Source organism: Pelophylax lessonae, assembly GCF_965119305.1.
Source record: "Pelophylax lessonae genome assembly, chromosome: 11".
Lineage (NCBI taxonomy): Eukaryota > Metazoa > Chordata > Amphibia > Anura > Ranidae > Pelophylax > Pelophylax lessonae.
The window spans coordinates 70,977,334-70,999,269 of NC_138778.1; the positions used below are offsets into that span (position 1 = coordinate 70,977,334).

A 21,936-nucleotide genomic window follows, 5' to 3' on the forward strand; every position below is an offset into this window, starting at 1 on the left:
ATATATCTATCTATCTATATCAATAACATCTTTTGCTTTAAGAAGAAAAAGGAAAAAACATGTTTACATGGCTAAATAACCGGAAGGGAGGTCGACGTCGCTCTGGTCCTCCAAGGGCATAGAGATGAGCTGTGGCCATCTAGCCATCACTCATCTCTATATAAAAACACAGCCGACAACAGATAGTTCCTGGAGCTACCAACTGGTAACCTTAGCCCAGGAAGCGGCAAAAGAGGGGGCCATTCTCCCACCGCTTTAAGGTATCTTGAGGCAAATCCGCTGCTGGGATCACCTTTTATGGAAAGCCAGACGCCTAAGGAAAACACATACTGGGTTATTGCATCTAGCTGCAGCCATAACCGGGGTATTCAACGTCAAAATCATGACGTTGATTTACAGTTAGGCAGTCAGCAAGTGGTTAAAGGCGGAGTCCTGGAAGACACTATGTAAACTTCTGAGATTGCCAACTTCATCCATCTAGCATGTGCGCTTTTAGAGGTGCTCTTGTCTTTGTTTGGACTAAAGAATAATGAAAATAAAGTAGAAGTGGTTCCTTACAGCAACCTTGCAGCGCAGTACAAAGATCCCACAATGTGAATATAGAATGCGTGGGTTTCCTTTTGCGACCTATAGCCATTATAAACCTCTTAATAAGGGGGTCTTCATTTAGGCCTACATCTAGAAAATAAGAAAGAGCAGCCACATATACTTTTAGGTTGTTGAGGGCTAGATGCAGATCTGCCCCATTCTGTAGGAAGTCTAACACTGCCGAGATTATAGGACCAGATATCCTACCAATCTTTTTGCGCCAACCACAGAAGCGTTTTCATACTTTGTTGTAGGCAATATTAGTAGAAGCCTTCCTGCTTCCAAGGATGGTTTAAATTCAATTACTTTCTGGCACAATCATTTTCGCTTAACCCTCCTCTTGTGTTAGGGTCAAAACTGACCCGTTTTCAGGTTTTGAATGTCTATAAGTATCACATAAATTTGTTTATTGCATCAAGATTTTTTTACTTTGTCAGGAACCTCTATTTAAACAATGTAATAGAAAAATAATCCTTTTCACTAAATTATAAAATACTGTGGTGAAAATTAAGACGTTCATGGTGTTAGGGTCAATTCTGACCCAGTTATAATATAGGATTTTAGGACACTAATAAGTTCCAAAACTGAAATCATAAACACTCTCTCTGCTTAGTAACAGTGACAGCCAATCCCCTCTCAACCCTGTGAGCTGTAGTTAGGGAGGGGCCTATCTCTTTTCCTGCTTGTCTGCTTCTCTAAATAAAGTGAAGAAACATAGGACAAATTCATTTCAGAGTTGATGACTTTATTTTACCATTTTTTAAATTTGACAATGAGAGGTATGCTATCAAAAGAAAGGTCTAGGGGGTCACACCGAAAATATTAAAACCAATCTTTTCAAGGATAAAGAAGCCTAACAAGGTAACCAAGAGGTAAGAAACAAATTTGATGATAAATAATTATTCAGAGGGTATTTTATGGCTGATTTAAAACACGGGTCAAAACTGACCCTAACATCATGGATAGTAACGGAATTCTAACATAAGAGGAGGGTTAAGTAGTTCCCCTTCAGAAGCCAGGCCCTTAGAGAAAGTTGGGCAACCAAAGGGTAAATCACTACTCCTTGGTGTATGAGGTTTGGAGAGTTGGGAAGCCTCTAAAGGTTTGGCAAACTCACGTTGAGCAACCCGGAAAGCCACACTCCCTTGGGCCAGTAGGGGGCAATGAGAACTACTGTAGCAGTAAAGTATTTGATTTTTCCTGACTATTTTTGGGATAAGCACAAATGGAGGAAAAAGCATATACCAGGCCTTCTTCCCAAGACTGGGATAGGGCATCCAATCCCATGCTGGGGGGGGGGTCCTTCTGCAGGGAGAAATGTTTCTACCTTTCCGTTTTCCCTTGCTGCGAATACATCTATTAGAGGTCTTCCCCATTTTACCGTAATCTGGTTGAAAATGGACTGAGTCAGACTCCATTCTGTTTGCACAATCTTCCTCCTGCTCAGACAGTCTGCCAGGTTGTTCAGGCTCCCTTTCCCAAAGAGAGGCTAGGTTTTCTTTTGCCCAAGTCAGCAGGTCGTCTATGATCTCTATTAAGCCTATAGATCTTGTACCTCCTTGTTTGTTGATGTAAGAAACTGTTATTAAGTTGTTGGAGAATACCTGCACATTTCTTATGGTACACCCGAAAAAAAAAAATCAAGGCTTGAAGGACTGCCCTCGGTTCTCTTTTGTTGCGGCTGATCCAAGGGGTGGATCATGTGCTTTCTCTGCTAGGTGGGAGGAGCCTCTCTCTCTCTCTGGTAAGCCGTACTGGAAGATGACTTAAAAAAAGATAATTAGGCTATGGCCCCCCAGAAGACTCGAGAGGCTTCTGAGACAGATTCAAAGGTGGGCAGTTTGGTTGCTTTGTAGCCAGAGGACATGCATAACAAAACAATATAAAAAGGTACCCATTATTGCAGCTCTGTATACATTAACACACTATTAAATGTATTCTTTAAATGCTGTGCAAGTAACTAAATTAAACTTTGTATCAGCCTCTTGCAGTCAATTGTACAGATTGTACAGCAGAGCTCATTGGGAGAAAGGAAAAAGCAGAAAAAAAGTCAAGTGCCCTGCAGTGCTAGGGGTCATGCTGATAGGAAGAGAGAACAGAGAGACAGATAACTTCAACAGTTTCTGCTGCTCATTTCACTGTCTAGTCACAAGGTGGGGGTGAAACTGAAGCAGAGAAAATAGAAGCTACACTAACCGATAACAATGTTTCCACAAAGTTTCCATGACACCACAGCAGGACATAGGGGATCCACCCACCTAAAAGGGACAGGAAACAGAACAGCATAAATTTGTAACTCCTCCTAAACTACCTTAGTTAAAAAAAAAGGAAAATTTTTAGGTAAGAAAAGGAACACAAAAGAAGGTAAGTGATTAGCTTGTATGGTTATTACAACTGCATGTGGAAGCATTGTTACCGGCCAGCGTAAATTATATTTTACCCTATGCTCCATGACAACACAGCACAAGAAATAAAACAGAGGACAGCAGGAACACAAAAAAAAAAACCTTGCTCAAAATCTTGGCCAGTATATGCTGCCATATCCAGCTGGCAGTCTCTGGCAAAAGTCAGGGAGGTTGGTCAGGTGGCTCCCTGGCAAATCTACTCTAGTGGCACTGAAGCTACTAATGCCCAGGAAGCGGATATTCATTTGGTTGTGTGTGCTTTAACAACCAATATAAGCCAAACAAATCAAAATTATTAATAGGACAAAGGCTGGATATTCATAGACATTGGGCTATAGGCTACTAACATCTGGTGATTGGACTCTGGCAAAGATATTTGATATCCCCCTCCAACATACCCCTAAAACCCTACTCCACCTTGTGAGACCATAGCAAGCAATGCAGAGTAACACAAAGACAGAGGAGATGGTGATCTGTGTCCTGTATTGTACACCAATATATGGACTTAATGGGTAATTACAAATTCCTTTTTGTAATTGTTACATTATTAAATTGTACAGTACAGGATGGATATTTACAGATCATGGGATGTCCCTAAGCAATCAGAAAGGTGGGCAACACCAACGGCTCAAAAAAAAAAAAAAAAAAAAAGCAGAATGGTCAAAGACCCAACTCAAGAGTTACATAGTAGGTGAGGTTGAATAAAGACAATAGTCCACCCAGTTCAACCTGTGTAGGTGTGTGTGGCTGTAATCATCTCACATACCCCTGAATGTTCTGATCCTTGAGATGTACGTTTAATAGTCTTTTGAAAGCTACCATACTACCCGCAGAAACCACTTCTTGTGGTAGAGAATTCCACAGTCTTGTAGCCCTAACAGTAAAGAACCCCCCACGTTGCTTGAGGTTAAAACGCTTCTCCTCTAATCGCATTGTGTGTCCCCGAGTCCTCATGCAATCCCTTCGACTAAACAGCTTTTTTTCTAAGCTGAGATCCCCATTGAGGTATTTAAAAATTGCTATCATGTCCCCCCTCAGGCGTCTCTTCTCCAGGGAGAATAAATCAAGCGATTGCAGACGCTCTTCATAATCAAGGTCCTCCAATCCCCTAATTAGTTTAGTAGCCCTTCTCTGTACTCTCTCCAGCTCCAACACATCTCTTCTGAGGACTGGCGACCAGAAATGGACAGAATACTCCAGATGAGGTCGGACCAGAGTTTTATAAAGTGGAAGGATTATAGTCTTATCTCTGGAATACATCCCTTTCTTTATGCATGCTAAAGAAAGGGATGTTTTCCAGAGATAAGACTATAATCCTTCCACCTTATAAAACTCTGGTCCGACCTCATCTGGAGTATTCTGTCCAGTTCTGGTCAGCCACTGAAAAAGCCTTGCGGCCCAAACCTGCATCTGCAGGGTCCAGATATCCACCTGGTAGAATTTGGAGAATGTATGAACTGAAGACCAGGTGGCAGCTTTACAAAATTGCACAAAAGATGCTTGATGTCTGAAAGCCCAGGAAAGGCCCACCTATCTGGTTGCGTGAGGGTAAGGGTGCAGTAGGTATTATTTCCTTAAGAGCAGTGGTTCTTAACCTGGGTTCGATCGAACCCCAGGGGTTCGGTGAGTCAGTCTCAGGGGTTCGGTGGGGGGGGCAACAGGGCAATTTCTCCCCCCGAGAAAATATTACTGATTGTGAGGCCAACCCTCCCCCGGGAAATCAGAGCTGCGGTCGGGACAACTCACAGCCATTACACATAGATACTTGATGCTTCGCCCCCTGTACCTCCCCCAGCAGGTTTCCAGCCTATCTCCTGCAGGCTGCTTGGGCGGGATGTGGGCGGGATAGGGATGTACCTGACCACGGAGATCGGGCCCGCCTGGAAGAGGGAAGTGTGAGCAGCTGAGCAGAGGGAGCCGAGTGAATGTTCCTGTAGGTAGGCTCAGCTAGCTGTACATGGTGGATTAGTTTGCAAGCACCTCTATGCTAAGTCTGCTGAGTTACTGCAGCTTAGCATAGAGGTGCTGTTAGCTGACAAATGGAAATGCATGTCCTTTTCATTTAGCTCAATAAGCATTGTGAATGCCCCCTGGTGTGTGCCCTCCTGATACCCCATGGTATGCCCTCCCAACACCTCCCCCCCAGTGTGTGTCCTCCTGACACCCCATGGTATGCCCTCCCAACCCCCCCCAGTGTGTGCCCCCCTGACACCCCATGGTATGCCCTCCCAACACCTCCCCCCAGTGTGTTCCCTCTTGACACCCCATGGTATGTCCTCCCAACCCCCCCAGTGTTTGCCCTCCTGATACCCCATGGTATGCCCTCCCAACACCTCCCCCAGTGTGTGCCCTCCCAACCCCCCACCCCAGTGTGTGCCCCCCTGACACCCCATGGTATGCCCTCCCACCCCCCCCCCCCAGTGTGTGCCCTCCTGATACCCCATGGTATGCCTTCCCAACCCCCCCTCCTCCCAGTGTGTGCCCTCCTGGCTCCCCCAGTGTGTGCCCTCTCAACCACTGATGTGTGCCCTCCTGACACCCAGTGTGTGGCCTCCTGACTCTCCACTGGTGTGTGCCCTCACTACCCTCCCCCACAGTGTGTGTCCTCCTGACCCTCCCCCCAGTGTATGCCCTTCCAACCCCCTGGTGTGTGCCCTCATAACCCCCCGATGTGTGCCCTCCTGACCCCCCCCCCGCAGTGTGTGCCCTCCCTGTACACTGTCATATCCTCTGTCCTGTCAACTTCTGTCCTCTGCCCTATTCTCTGTACACCGTCCTACAGCCTACTGACCACTCTATCCTTCCCTACAATCAACTGACCCGTATACACTGCCCTACATCCTACTGACCTTTCTACACCGCCCTAAAAACTACTGACCCCTATACACTGCCCTACATGCTACTGACCTCGCTACACTACCCTACAAACTACTGACCACTGCACACTGCCCTACAAACTACTCACTACTGCACACTGCCCTACAGCCTACTGACCTTTGTACGCTGCCCTACAGCCTACTGACCTCTGTACGCTGCCCTACAGCCTACTGACCTCTGTACACTGCCCTACATACTACTGACCTCTGTACATTTTACTTTGTATGATACGTTTAATTCAGTTCTGTAAACAACACCTTATTTTCTGGCAGTGCCCCTCCCGAGACTAGACTCATAAAATCATATTTTATTTTTCCAATTAAGAAGGGTTCGGTGAATGCAAATATGAAGCTGGTGGGGTTCAGTACCTCCAACAAGGTTAAGAACCACTGCTTAAGAGTATAAGCTCTGACAATGAGCTGTCTTCCCCATCTGGCAATAGTGTACTTGGATGTAGGGTGTCCTTTTTAAGTTTTTTTTTTTTTAGATTGAGGCTGCGACTTTCAGATAGGCTCCGACTACATCCAGACAACAGAGGAGATTTCTTTGGGGTGCATACTTAGATGCAGGGAACAAGGAAGGAGACACATTTCCCTTATGTCCTTTACAGTATTGCAAGATATGGAATTTAGAGGCAATTCAAATTTCCTCTTATCTTAATCATACAGAACAGGACACAGGCAAAGTATCCATAGACTCACTGTCCAGTGATCTCTGTGGACCACATCCCAACATCTTCTTAATGATATGCCAGAAATGGGGGACCCTGTGTGTAGGCAAGCTTGACCAACGTTTTTGATTCACCAACAGATGTGCCTGCTGGGAGCGCTGTTTGAACTGTATGTAGCATTAGCTACAAATAGTGTACAACACTATTTTTTCTGGAGACTTCTCTATATCGTTACTAGATCAAATTCAAGCCATTCACAGGAAGCTTAGTATTTTTATGAATGAATACAAGCATTTCTTTGTTTGGCTGAGGTAGAGATCATGACATCATCTGCTCCACGTCAACTAACCAGAGGAAGTCTTGTATTTATTGATGAAATACAGGGCTTCCTGTGAATGGCTGAGCAATGATCAGCCCAGCTCAATTTTGTTCCAGCAGCAAGAAGGGAAGTCCCCGTCCCGTTGCTGGAACACAGCACTGTGTACTGTATGTGGCAGGCTCATCTTTTAGTGAAGGAAATAGCTTGGGCCAGCTAAACTAATGTCATGGCAAACCTGGAGGCTTTCAGAGTGTTTCAAACTTCTTATCTGCAGAACCTCTGAACATTTTCCATTGGTATGGTGAGATGTTTAAGACTGAGATGGAATAATCAACTACTAGAACAGACCACTTCTTAGCAAATTTTTCCACTTGATAGAGTCTAGAAATGATTTTCAGAGGAATGAAAATCCTTTCTAAAGTGGCCTAAGGATCATAGATTGTACATTCTGTTTGATAGTGAAGAGAGAATGTGTTTTTAAATTTCTCATGTCCCCTTGTACCCAAAGGGTAGATACGAAGGAGAATTAAGTGCAACAATTCAGAGGATTTTGAGCATAGCAGAAGTGAGCATATTTACATATAGATATGTTACATGAAGCTGCAGCTTTATGTGTAGAGGAGTTAAGAGGTGAGAAGTCTACAGCCTCCTCTACTGCCTCAGGGTCCTCCTAGTTTCTTTCCATGTCAACCACTGATAAGATAGGTATATCGGCATCCGATGATGGAGTAGCTGCAAACATGAGTTTGCTGTTTTGTAGCCCTGGACAGACATGGCAGTATTAAAGTTGTAAATTGTCAGAGAAATTGTGATATAGATGCAGAAAAGTCTGCCTTCATTAGGTAGGCCACTTGTTACCTACCTAATTGGTAACCAGTCGAATGTAGAAACCATTGTTGATGCAGTAAAATCAGGTCCTGCTCTATTTAAAACGAAGCAATGTCATTATAAGGTAGAATGTTGTGTGGGCCTTTGGCAGTGCAAGGATTTTTCACTGTGGCTCCCTTTTGCCTAGTTTCCACCATAGCTATGGGTGAGGGTATTCCCCTGTGGAATACTCACAAAGTAGCGTGCAGAATATAGGGTGAGCATGTCTAGAAGGAGTATGCAGTACCTGGGCGCAGACTGTCCAGTAGCAAAGTCCTCTTAGTGAAAAGGACAGTAGGAAGCTCCTGAGACCAATGGTACGATGTAACATACACATATAACGTTGGTTTTTACAGTAACGGTCAGAGATAAAGGGTGATCCTGTGTTTCCTGTCCATATTGGTGCCCGACAGAGTCCAGGCTTGACTTCTCACGTTGGACACTCACGGTGGACACAGACCTGAAGGGGTCTTTAGGGTCTGGGTTCCATAGGGATTGACCAAGGCCCTGGACCCGTAGAACCGTATATATTTTTCCTTTGAGTTGTTCCTAAACTGTGTTTACTGGAGACTCCAGACAATGAGTGGCAGAATTGTAGGTCCATTTTTTCATGTTCCTTTTGCTGGCAGAATCACCAGGTGAAAGGTGAAAAATGTAAAATAAAAAAAAACTGCAACCATCTCATCTAAAGACTGGCATGCTATAATGTATTACATTTTTGCTCTTGGGTTTAGATACGCTTTACTGTACTCACTGTCATGGCTCTTCATTGCGTAAACATCCACAGATGGGTCAAACTCCCCTGGCCCAAAGAACCGAGGAAAGTTAAGGGGGTTTCCTGGGCTGTCTGGAGGAGTGCCGTATGAGCATATGGGGATTCCAGTGCCATCTTCACATTCTTCCTCCTCAGCCCTTTCCTCTACTTCCATTTCCTCCTGCTCTGCCCGATCCACATCATGCACACCAACTAAGAGGCTGTAATCCATTATCTTCAACACAGAGAGGAACTGAATTTAAAAAGAAAGAGAAAACTGATTATAGGTTGTTTTGCACTAAAAACTCTGGGATAGGCAAAAAAAAAAAAAAAAAAATCACCCATTAGTACACCCCCACACACAAAACTCCAAATAGTTAAAACATTTGTGAAATTCCTTGCAATCAACGAGAAAAGTCTAACTGAATTTTCAGGATGTCAACATTGCAACTTAAAAAATAACAGCATCTGCTCTGCCACGGAGGAGGTGTAACAGTAGGGATTACATCATATCCTCTCATCTTGCTCTACAGTAAAAAGAAACTACAGTTCCCATCATCCACTGGGAATTATAATGGTACAGTAGGCCTGTTCATTTTGAATGTGTACTCGCCCATTTCAATATTAATTATGCCCCTCATTTTCACGCCACACTGCTCAGCACCACACAGCAGGACAGTTCGGTGACGAATCTTAAATGTAAAGCATGCATGTGCAAAATGTTTAGTTTATTCTATGTAGTCTACATTATATATTTAATTCTCCCTCCTCTAGGTTTTCTGTCATGGGCTGTGGCTGATTTCTTCACATGCAATCTCTTCCCCTCCAACCTCAACAGGAGAAAAACTAACTGCCCTTACATGCTTTAAAGTGTTTGTTACCCCCAACATTTCATATTCCTGATATGTGCCCATTTTACCATGTACTTGAATAAGAAAGTATCCTGTTCTCTTTTTATTGCTTCCTTTATGTGAAATCCATGGTGTTCCTGCTACTCCCCTTGCTTTCCTACTAAAAACTGACCACACTCAGCAGGGGAACACACCATGGACAGTTCTCTAGCTATGCTGGAAACTCAGTGTACTCTCCTCCAATGATCAGACTTGTCCTGACATGCTCCCACTGCACAGCCATTCACTGGAAATAATTGTCCTGCTTCTTCTTCCTCCACCCCCCACTTCCCCCAGCTCTTATACAGCTGAGAACAGAGAGAATGTGATCATTTATAAAAAAAAAAAAATAAATAAATAAAAAAAAAAAAAAAAAAAAAAAAAAAAAAGTATTTATGTTTTTTTTTATATCTAAACAAACAAAAATGTTTTGCCTATCGTTTCTACTTTAAACTGAATGGGTTATTTTACAAGGGGATCGTTTACATTGCTTTTAATCATTACCCAACTGTAGACACATTACCATAATTATACCCACTGTATTCTGCTGTATTATAAATATTCCTCCTCCTGCAGCTTTGGGATCTTTCTAACAGCATTCAGTGCTTGTATGGTGTACAGTAAACCCCCCTCCATTGCGGGGGTTACGTTCCGGACCCAGCCGCGAAAAGTGAAATTCCGCGAAATAGAAAAACCCTATTAAAATGCATTGTAGGCATGATTTTTTTACTGTCACTGTACGTGTCACTGTACGCATTTTAAGGTCTTTAAACACACTTTTAAAACAATAGAAACTCATTTAAACACATAAAAGATACTTAGAGACAGAGCAAGAGCTATGAAAAACACAAAAATCTTTCATTTTTAATGATTTATATAGTAAAATAACATTACAAAAAAAACCGCGAATTACCGGGACCGCAAAAACTGAACCGCGATGTAGCGGGGGATTACTGTATTTAAACACATCCCTAGTCGCAACACACAAAAAAAGACGGGACATGCTGCTTCACATCGGCATGTGGCACAAGTAAACATCTACATGTGAAAACGTACAAAAAAAAAAAAAAAGGCAGCGCTGCCTTATTAATTGATTCGACAACAATAATGGTGGAACCCTCTGATGTAAGGTATTCTCATATTAACACAATATCAGTGATACCAGTCATGTCACATATACACATTAAACTTAAAATAAGACAAAAAATGAAAAACTTAGCAGGGATGGTGGAAACTCCTCCTACAGATATTTACAATACAAATGAACTTCAAGTGCAATAATTTACATTACAATAGTAACTAAAATGGAATAAACTCCGTGTAAGAATCTTGAAAAAAAAAAAAAAAATTCAAAGTGCAATAACCATTATGATTAACCCCTACTCTAGTTGGGGGGGGGGGGGAAGTGTTGACAGGACAGGGCCAGATTCTAGGTTGCCTGATCTGAGGGTACAGTAAAAAAAAGTAAAGGGTCCGTTCTCCAGAAAAAAAAGAAATCATGAACCGTTAAGGTAACATGACACAGAAAATGAACTCCATGTTAGTCAAATAAATACACAAGTACATAAGCACACTGGTCAGATTTTGCTGTACTATACACCGACAAACCCCACTTCAACACTTGCCCTTTCCAGCCCAGGGCAATGGTCAGCTTCTAGTGCTGTCGCACTTTGAATGACAATTGTACAGTTGTTCAGCACTGTACCCTTATGAATTTTTTTTTTTTTTGGAGACAGATGAAGCTTTCTTTTGGTGGTATTTAATCACCAATGTTTTTTTTTTTTTTGCTACACAAAATAAAAGACCAAACATAATGAAAAAAAAAAAAAAAAACTCTCAGATTCGGTTATAACATTTTTCTTCTTCACTGTTGTGTGCTGATGGGCACTGAGGCTGCAATGATTATTTTGTACACCATCCCCCCCCTATCCACAGCCCTCAGGTGGCACCCCTCCTCCACAGTTGTCACCCCTACGACTAGAATTATCCTCAATACACAGCTGTCAGCTTTGCACTCAGCCCCTGACCAGCTACAGCTCTCACCACATCCCTTCTAAGGCTCACCACCAATCTATTAGTATCCAACGTGGGCACAGCACACTTGCTGTTCTGCCTGTCTCACACAGCAGCATGGACGGCAGGCAGTATCAGCTCCCAGGATCGGGTTGGATGAAGCCAGATAGCGCTGGAGGGGAGTGGTGAAAATTAACGGGTTGATTGAAGCCAGATAGCGCTGAAGGGGAGATTGGTGAAAGCACCGGGTTGATTAGAGAGATGTAGCGCTGAATGAGAATAGCAGAAGTGGCTGATGCGGGAGGAGGAGAGCATTTGGGTATTTTTTTTTACTGGCAAAACTGCTTAGGGCCCCCCCACAGTAGCGGAACACTAAGGCCTGTTGCGACCCTGATCCACCACTGAGCAGGGGCTACTGGGATAGTGGAGGATGGACAGACCCAGAGCGTTTCAGAGCTGTAATTTTTAGGACACCACTTCCATGGGTGGTACAGGCCGAGAGTCTGGTCCACCCACTACCGTAAGCAGGGATGGAACTACATCACTGCTTGCTATAGATAGAACTACTGAAGGGATATGCCAAGACCGGTGGTTTGGAGAATAGGAGGCATGGCAGCCACATCTGGAGAAAAGGTGATTTAATCTACATATATGGAAAGGTTTCGTCACAGTAAGAGCTGTGAAAATGTTGGATAGCCTCCGTAAAGTTGATTCAAGGAACATCGGATCACCTCTTGTGGGATCAATTAGGAATTTTTTTTCCATGCTGGAGCAAACTGGATTTGCTGGGGTTTTTTTTTACCTTCCTCTGCATCAACTGTGGATATGGGATTGTGAATATAAGATTGTTATACATCCCCCCCCCCCTTTTTATTGGCTGAACTAGATGAACTTGTGCCTTTTTTCAACCAGACTATGTAACTATTTAAGATGAGAAGATAAGACATGCGGAATCACATCAATCCCGCTAAATCAGGACAGTGGGAAATGGGCCCAAGACGACATTTCAGTCAGCTTCCTAGACAAAGGCGGGAAGTTAGTGTGATGCAGTTCCCTCATAGGTCGGAGTGAGTCGAATTCCCAGATACGGCAATGAAATAAGCCATTGGAACAGGCCAGTTTTTTATTTAAATATGTATGGCAGATGTTATCTAGTTATTGTAAATACACTAAACAACTTTTATTGACACTGTGGGGTTGATTTACTAAAACTGGAGCTCAGCTTCCAGGTTTTTTTTTTTTGTCAAAGCTTAATTGAACAAGTTGAAGTTAGAAGTGGATTGGTTACCATGCACAGCTGCACCAGATTTTGCACTTTACAGTTTTAGTAAATCAACCCCCTTGCATTTTTCTCATATCGTAATTAAAGCGGAGTTCCGGCCACAGAATCGTTTTTTTTTTTAATAAATACTTCCCGCCCTTCATACATTTGCCAATCCGGTTTTAGACAGTTTAATAATTGATTGGCAATCATAAAATCTTAAACTTAAAGTTTGCTGAGCGCCACCATCTTTGTCCTGGTCACCCGAAGCCGCAGTATGCAAATGTATGCCCTGCTTCCTGGTTCTAGATGGAGGGGGCCGATGAATGCAGTGCAAAATCTCGCGCATGCCCAGTACTATGCGATGTGCATAGTAAGGGTTTCCATAGGGACGCCTATCATCGCGTTATTTCCTGTTTGCAAATAACACGATGAGAGGAGCGGCCGGCCGCCTACGTCCCTGCCCATTGCCTCCTGGGAGTGATGAGTAAGAGCTCCAAGGACGCATTGCAGGACAGGAAGTGACGGCGCGGGCCACGGCCACAGAGGGAGGAAGTGGAAGGAAAGGGGAGTATATTTTCTTCTGAAACAAGGGAAGTAAAAAAATAAAAATAAAAATTCGGGAATATTCAATTCTTTTTCAGGTGACAATAAGGAAGCGGATGCCACAAAATCTAATGTAACGATTTTGCGGCCGGAACTCCGCTTTAAGTTTGCCCACAGATCGCTGCTTATTAGTGCAGGGCATGAAAAAGAAAATTCTGAAGATGAGAACAAGGTGAATAATTTAATTACCTGGACACTTTCACCCCCTTCCTGTGCAGGCCAATTTTCAGCTTTCAACGCTGTCACACTGAGTGTGAAATTCTCAGGCATGCAACACTGTACCCAAATTTAACTTTTTTGAGACCGATTAAGATTTCTTTTGGTGGTATTTATTCAATACTTTTTTTACTTTTTGCAATACAAACAAAATACAGAAAAATTGTGAAAAAACGTGTATTTTTTTCCATTGGTCATAAAATTTTGCAAATAATCTTTATAAATTTAGGCCAAAATGTATTCTGCTACATTTCTTTGGTAAAAATAACCCAAATCACCGTATATTTCAGGGCTTGAACAATTTGCTTTGAATCTAGGAGCTAGCTAAAAACATAGGAGTAATTTTCTTTTAAACAGAGCTTTATTTTCAAAGAATAACCCCTTCTCCGATGTAGCCCTGGTGTGTATCTTTACTAATGCACGACACAGGGTACTCACCTCTGCCATTATAAGAGTGCACGCTCTCTAAATCAAATACCATGAATACATTCTCTCCAGTTTCTACAGTGCTGAGTTCAATGCCATGACAAAGGGGTAGATATAGCACCGCACACCTGCAACATCTGAATTCAGTAGAGATGTTGCTGTGGTACTCCAGCCGCACACTCACTGCACCATCTACCCCAGTGCCATGATGCTAAACTCTTCACCTGCAATCTGCTTATAAAATTGTAAGGCATGCATGTAGTCCTCCATGTATGGACGCTGCCATTGCTGAGCTCCTTTTGAAAATGCTAGTTGCTAGGCTTTCTGTGCCCTGAACACTCAAGAGTGAAGATAGTCTGGCTCCTGCAGATCACCCTGAATGACAGAAGCAGTAACAATAGCCTCCATGTTTCCATACAGCAGACTTGCTGTAATGGGAGTTGAGTGAAGTTGGTGTCATCTAAACAGGCCGGCCGCTGTCTGCAGCAAGTGCCCGGGCCGGACATGCCGACAGGAGATTACCTCCTCGCACTCTTCCAGGCCACTGGCCTGCATCTCCTTGAACCGCTCGTGTCGCAGATTCTCCTCTCCCTGGCTCAGCCTCTCCTCCAGCCAGTGGGAGCTGGGTTCTCTGGTGCCGGGAAACCACTGACTCCAGAGCCCCAACGTCCCTGAGTCAGCTGCCACCTCCCCCAGTCAGGCCTGCTCCAGCAATACCCTGGGGGAGGCTGGCAGCAGCAGTGAGGATGACAGACTGCTGGGGATTCCCAGCTGGACTGCACTGTTGGCCGCTTGCTCCTTCTGCCATGTCAGTGGCTAATGAGCCACTCTTCCCGCTGCTGCCACTAATAGTGTTTCCCATAATTATGGCAGTGCTGAGCAGTGCTCTGTTGTGTCTGAGGGCCCTAAGAGGTCCGGGCCACCTCCACATTCCCGGCCAAGACCCGTGCCTAGGGCGCACACCCAGACGTCATATGAAGTACACCTAGGATAGTAGTGCTTCATGGGAAGTGGTAAAGCAGTGCTTACACTGGCAATCTGTGGGAAACTACTGCTGACACTAATTGGCAAGATTAGGTCAGTGTTGGCTATCAGTAGCAAGAGAATAGGTTGGTGCCAGGGCTCAGTAAGACTAAATCAGCATCGGTGTTAAGTGCATGACTGCATGATACAATGTCCCATTATATTTGACAGAACCCCGGGTAAGGAACTCTAATATACGTAGATCCTTGACATTCAAACGTTTGAGATAATTTTATTAGAAAGGGGGGGGGGGGGAGGAAGAAGTGAGGGAAGTGCAACAATCTTGTGCAATAAAATACTTTATTTGATAAATTAAAAACAAAAAAACAAATGATAAAAATGCACTCACTTTTTTCTTTTTATCCTACAAGTTACATGCATTACCTTGGGCATGACATCTTCTAGGATAGCTGCATTTGCAATCTGTGCATACAAGAGAAGACTGGTTTTGTGATTTTCTGGCTTTATCCATGGTTTGAATTTTTTTTTAATGCATACATAAACTGCATGCAAGCCCAACTCCAGCCAAAGCTTTAATTATTGTTTTGAAAAGAGTGGGGGAGCAATGGAACACTTCAGAATTCTTATACCCAAAAAAGAGGACAGAGAAATCATAAAATAACTTTATCACTAGAATTAAAAACTGTCCTGTAAACAGAAAATAGATTCAAAAGGCACAGATTCAAATGGTACAGAATAAACTTGGTACCAAGACTTGGAGCCTCTATACTCCTATTTACTAATTTGCCCCTTTTTTATTTCCCCTTTCCCACCACTTCAATGTACTCCCTTCTCTACACTTTTTTACACTATATTTTATAAGGGTTTTGAACAGTAACAGCACATTTAGCCTTCCAAACACTGAAGACAAGGTTTCACAGTGCAATTGCACCCAGTAAGCATTGCATATACAATGTTGAGCATAAAAATAGTGGATACTTTTGTAAAATTCTTGGAATGCAGTTTTAAGACCAGAGTGAGAGTCTTTTAACAATGGTCCATTTTTGGGGTTAAAAAAAAACAAAAAAACGAAGAAAAATGTATCCCTTTAAATCCTATGGAACTTTCCACACCAGTGTGCTGCGGGTGCAGTGCATTTTCAAAAGTCCTGCATGCTACATGGATAACCCCAGCCTACATAAAGGCCTATACTAATGTGAAGGTGATTGAGTTGGAGTGCTCATTCATTTAATGACTCCTATATGTTGGTGGTTATATTCATTTTTTAAGTGTGCCGAGTTAGGCGCTAGGCAGGCCTGCAGCATATGATGAATCTTGGTGATAAAGTTATGGGTGATAATATGCTGGCCACACGTTCATCATCTTGGCTAATGTTTGACCCACCACTTATCTTATTTTGCTGCCATCGGTGACCCCCAATCCAAATGCCACAAATTCTACAGATCATTCTGTCAGGGTCTTGAATATACTGTTTCCATAGATGTTTATTTCAGCTGCATGTAGGTGCAGTAGGCTTCCCTAGGGCTGAATGCGGAGGTTGGTGAGAACTAAAGAACAGGCGTTTTCTTTTCCATTTTCCTTTTTTGGATTGCATTTCGCCAATTAACTCTTAACTCTAATTAAATAACCCTCCTATTTTTTTTTTCCATCCTCCTGCTGAGGCATTTGGGGATGCCTATGTACCAATATCTCACAACCATACTTGGTTTGCTCCTGGTATGGAATCTTATGCAACTATATACAGTTTATTGACGTGTGCCAAGTTACACTGTGCTATCCACTTTACTGTGGGACCTTCTGTTGATTAACAGTACAATGTGCAAGTGCCTTTCCCTGTCTCCTAGGCTCCATTGGAATGGACTACGGTTTTTGTTTTTTCTTCAAACCACATAGGCTACCTCACCACATGCTTATTACTGTCAAATGGGATATTTTACAAAAGTGATAAAAAAAATAAAAAACTATTTAAATGGATAGTGTAAAAAAAAAAAAAAATGTAATCAAGGAAAAAATAAAAAAATAAAAAAAAATTTAAAGCTCCCCGTCTCCCTATGCTCGTGCGCAAAAGCGAACGCATATGCAAGTCGTGCCCGCATATGTAAAAGGTGTTCAAAACACACGTGAGCTATCGTCGCGATCGATAAGAGTGATAGAAATAATTCTAGCACAAGACCTCCTCTGTGCCTCTAAACAGGGAACCGTTAAAATGTTTTAAATCATCGCTTTGCAGCCAAACCATGCTTCCTAACAGGCCAGGACATCCGCCTTGTAAAATTTAGTAATGGTGTGCACAGATGACTAGGTAAATGCCTTGCAGATTTGAGACACAGACAGACACTTGATGACGGAAGGCCAAGGAAGTACTAAGAGAAGAGGGGCACCAGACTCTGTCCGCCGCAATGTCGCAGTACCGCCAAAAAAAAAAAAAAAAAAAAAAAAAAAAATCGCAGATCGCCGCCATTACGCGTTAAAAACAACAAAAATCTTTACCTTTGTTAGTAAATGCGATAACTTTTGCGCAAACCAATCAAAATACGCTTCTTGCAATTTTTTTTACCAAACATAGGTAGCATAAAACAAATTGGCCGAAAATGTTAAAAAAATAGATTTTTACGTTTTTTTTGGGGAATTTCATATAAAAAAATGTGAAAAATATTGTTATTTTTGCAAAATTGACGCTATTTTTTTGTTTATAACGCATGATCAAAAAATCGCACAGGTGATCAAATACCACCAAAAGAAAGCTCTGTTTGTGGGGAAAAAAGGACGTCAAATTCGTTTAGGTACAGCGTCGCACGACCGCGCAATTGTCCGTTAAAGTCACGCAGTGCCGAATCGCAAAATACCCCCTGGTCAGGAAGGGGGTAAAATCTTCCGGGGCTTAAGTGGTTAAAAGCAACAGTTTATTAAGTTAAGACAAGTGGCAATTCACGAATAGATGAATAATACAGCCACACATCATAATAGCAGTCAGTCACAGGATCTCTCAGAAACGGTAATGTGGCAGCATCGAGCAGTGGCTGTGTAAACAGACAGAAGCAGGCAGCGGCCAATCGCAGCGGTGGAACGCAAGTTGGCTCCGGCCTGTACATGTCGTCACGACGAATGGCGTGCGAGTGGGCGGTAGTGCATTTCGAAACTTGGGCTTTTTCCTCCTACCTGGACTGACAGACGTGTCAGTCTAATATATGGTAACAGATGGAGGGTCGGGCCCAGAGTACTACTTGATAATCTGATATGTAAAAAAGGAGACTACACCACATCTATGGAAGTCCTAAAACAAACCTTACATTCAATATAAACATAACACATTGGGTTTGCATCTAAATGCATTGATTATCTAACCTAACAAATTAGTAAGAGACTCAAAATTGATGTTAATTACAGAAATGGATACATTAAATTATATGCTGATAATTTATAACCAGTTCAAGATTCTTTATTAAAATATATTATATATATATATATATATACATATATACACACACACACACACACATATATATATATATATATATATACACACCTCTAGGGGGATAAATCATTGATTCTTATATGGAATACTAAAAAATAAAAACAGGTTTTTTGTCTTACCGTAAAATCCTCTTCTCTGAGGTTCACTGACAGACACAGCTACAATTCTCCAGACCATTGGGTATTATACTGTCACTCTTTAGGAGTAGGACTAGGCAGAAACCTTTTTGGTTACGCCCCTGGGGCAGTCCCAGAGGGTATACTATCACTTCCTGCTGTTGGACTTCCAGTTTGTAACAAGCAGTGTCAGAAGAACAAATAACAACTCCAAAAGAGGGGCGGGTGCTGTGTCTGTCAGTGAAACTCAGAGAAAAGGATTCAACGGTAAGACAAAAATCCAGTTTTGGCTTTCGTTCACTGACAAACCGCTTCAATTCTTCAGACTGCTTTGGAACATGCCAAAGCAGTGTCAACATGAGAGGTGGGAAAAACACAGCAAACGCAGAAATCCCAACAAGGCTAAACATAGCCAACCAGGTAACGGGAGCTCAACTATGAACAATTGGAGCTCACCACCAAAAAAAATGTTCACCCTCAAGAAGCGGAAGCCTCCACAACCGCAGCCTGCAAAACTTTGCACATCCACGTTCTAAAACTTTGTGAATGTGTGTACAGACAGCCACATAGCCGCCTTGCACAAGGAGGAACCTGACTCTTAATGGAGTAGGCATGCACCACCACCTGCCTGATCCACTTCGAAATGGTCACAGTAGATGCGGCCTGCCCCTTACGAGGTCCATCCGTAATAACAAAGAATCAGATTTCCTAAATGGTTCAGTCACCGGCGCCAGGTAAACCCGAATCGCCCTGACCACATCTAGGGAATGTTTCCTTAGGATGTTTAGACTTAGGACATAGGGGCGGTAGCACGTCTTAGTTCAAATGATACCCCGAGACAACCTTAGGAAGGAAGGTCTGACAGGGTCGTAACACCACTTCATCTCTATGAATCTCCGACACGCGACATGCGGAAGTAATAGCCACTAAGAAAGCCACCTTCTGTGACAGAGAAATTTCCTGAATATTTTCAAAGGGAGGCCTTTGAAGCACCGACCGAACCAAATTGAGATCCCACTGAGGTACCAGGGATCGCACCGGAGGAGCCAGATGGCAAACTATCTGCACAAAAGTGTGAACCAAGGACTTCTCCGCCAACGACCTTTGGGAAAAAAATAGCCAAGGCGGAAACCTGGCCCTTGATGGTGCCCAGTGCTAAACATTGATCTACACCCAATAGTAGAAACTCCAACAGGCGACACATAGAAAAGGAGCGGGGAGAAACCCCCCGAGACTCACACTAAGTAACATACGCCTTCCAAACTCTATGATAAAGCTTCCTGGAAGTAGATTTTCTAGCCTTCAACAGCGTAGGAATCGCCGACTCCAACAGCCATCTGTCTTTCAGCACCTGGCTTTCAATAGCCAAGCCGTTAAAGCCACCGACTGTAAAGCAGGATGGAAGATTGGTCCCTGAGAGGAAGTTTCCAAGGGACATCTGCTACCAGCCTTACCAGGCCAGCGTACTAAGACTGGTGAGGCCAGTCTGGTGCCACCAGAATGACTGGAATCCCTTCTACCTAGATTCTGCGTAGCAGTCTCAACAGAAGTTGTATTGGAGGAAAGGCATAAATCAGACGATACTGACCCCAAGGGGCCACCAGGGCATCTGCAGCGTCGGCCAGAGGATCCCGAGACCTTCACATGAACCTCTGTACCTTCCTGTTGAGACGGGAAGCCAGCAGGTCCACATTGGGGGTCCCCCACCGAAGACTCAGTTGATGAAATCCCTCCGGGTGAAGAGACCTTTCTCCCGGACCCAACGTTGGCTGACAGGTAGTTTGCTTGCCAATTCTCTACCCCCCCGGAATGTGCACAGCAGAGAGAGCCGAAACATATCACTCTGAACCACCTCAAGATGCCGACCACTTCCCGGGCCACCAGGGCACTCTTTGTGCCCCCTTGATGATTAATATATGCCACAGCCATAGCATTGTCCAATTGTATCCGCACAGGGCGCCTCTGCAGACAATCTGTCTACTGAGACAAAGTCTGATCGCCCGAATTTCCAGGATGTTGATCGGCAACCTTGACTCCTCCAGAGTCCAGACACCTTGGGCCGAACACACTTCTAAGACACCTCCCCTTCCGGACAGACTGGCCTCCATGGCGATTACAGTCCAATACAGGGGAAGAAAAGATTTTCCCAGACGAAGGGCCGGAGAGTGAAGCCACCATAGGAGAGACTCCCTTGAACCCAGACTCAACAGAATCAGATTGTCCATTGACAGCGAGTCCTTGTTCTTTTTGATCAAAATCTCCGTTTGCAAAGGTCTGGTGTGGAACTGCCTCCACTGTGGTGACCATCAGACCCAGCACTTGCATGCAAGTCCTGAGCGATGATTGATGGTTGGACTACAGGAGCTGAACAGCCTTCTGTAGCTTCAGCAGTTTTGTTTGAGGAAGAAACACCCGTGCTGATGTGAGTCCAGCGTCAGACCTAAGTAGTCCAGTTTTGCGGACGGAGACCGTGCCGATTTTGGAAAATTCAGTGCCCATGCGAACTCCTGCAGAGTTTGCACCGTAAGGTCCAAGTCGGCTTCTAGAGCTAAGGAAGACTCTGCACTCAGAAGCAGATCGTCCAGGTAATCCAGTACTGCGATCCCCTTCTGCCGTAACAAGGCCAACACCAGGGCCAAATCCTTTGTGAACACTCAAGGCGCTAAGCGACACCAAAGGGGTAACGCCACGAATTGAAAGTGCTCCTCGCCCACGGCAAAATTAAGAAAACACTGAGGCCCGACCTGTATTGAAATATGAAGGTAAGCTTCCTTGAGATCGATAGAAGCCATCAGATCAGATCTCCTTGATGAAGGAAAGCTACTACTGTGCGGATGAATTCCATCCGAAATTTCTGAACCCACACATAACGGTTCAGAGCCTTGAGATCCAAGATCGGATGAACCTTGCCTTCCTTCCTGGGAACTGTGAACAGGTTTAAATAAAAACCCTGGAAATGTTCTGACTCTGGAATCGGCACAATAACTTGTGCTAACAGGTCCTGCCCTGCCCCGTAAAGACCCTGTAGCCGCTCTGGAGACAGAGGTAAGTTAGAAGGAAAGAACCTTGCCGGAGGCAAGGACAAAAACTCGATCTTGTACCTGAACTGAATCAGTTTGTGAACCCATTTGTCCCGAATGAGCAAGGTCCACGATCTGGAAATAGGTAAAGTACCCCCCCCCCCACCCCAAACGTGGGTGAGGACGCCCATTCAGGCTAGGAAATACTTGTCTGCGGAACCAGAAGCGCCCGATTTGGACTTACCATTCCAGGGCTTCTTGGAGTCTCCCGCAAAGTTACGGGTGGATCTCGAGCCCTTTTCCTGTGAACCAGCCAGATGAAAGGGCCGCTTGTGAGCTGAAAAGAAGGGACCCTGCATACGGCGAGGCTCCATGCCCTTAGCAGCCTGTGGAAGCAATGTACTCTTGCCTCCCGTAAGCCCCTAATGATCTCTTCCATAGTGACACCG

At 43.8% G+C, this 21,936-nt stretch overlaps 1 protein-coding gene across 2 annotated transcripts in view; it reads right to left on the reverse strand.

The window, feature by feature from the left end:
- Positions 1 to 21,936, reverse strand: part of LOC309567307 (phosphatidylinositol 5-phosphate 4-kinase type-2 beta) — a 176,666-nt gene that overhangs the window by 23,237 nt on the left and 131,493 nt on the right. For both annotated transcript variants that reach the window (XM_082272717.1, XM_082272716.1), the window contains one exon: positions 8,481 to 8,733. In XM_082272717.1, the coding sequence (XP_082128843.1) occupies positions 8,481 to 8,733 (253 nt within the window). The remainder of the gene's footprint in view (positions 1 to 8,480; positions 8,734 to 21,936) is intronic.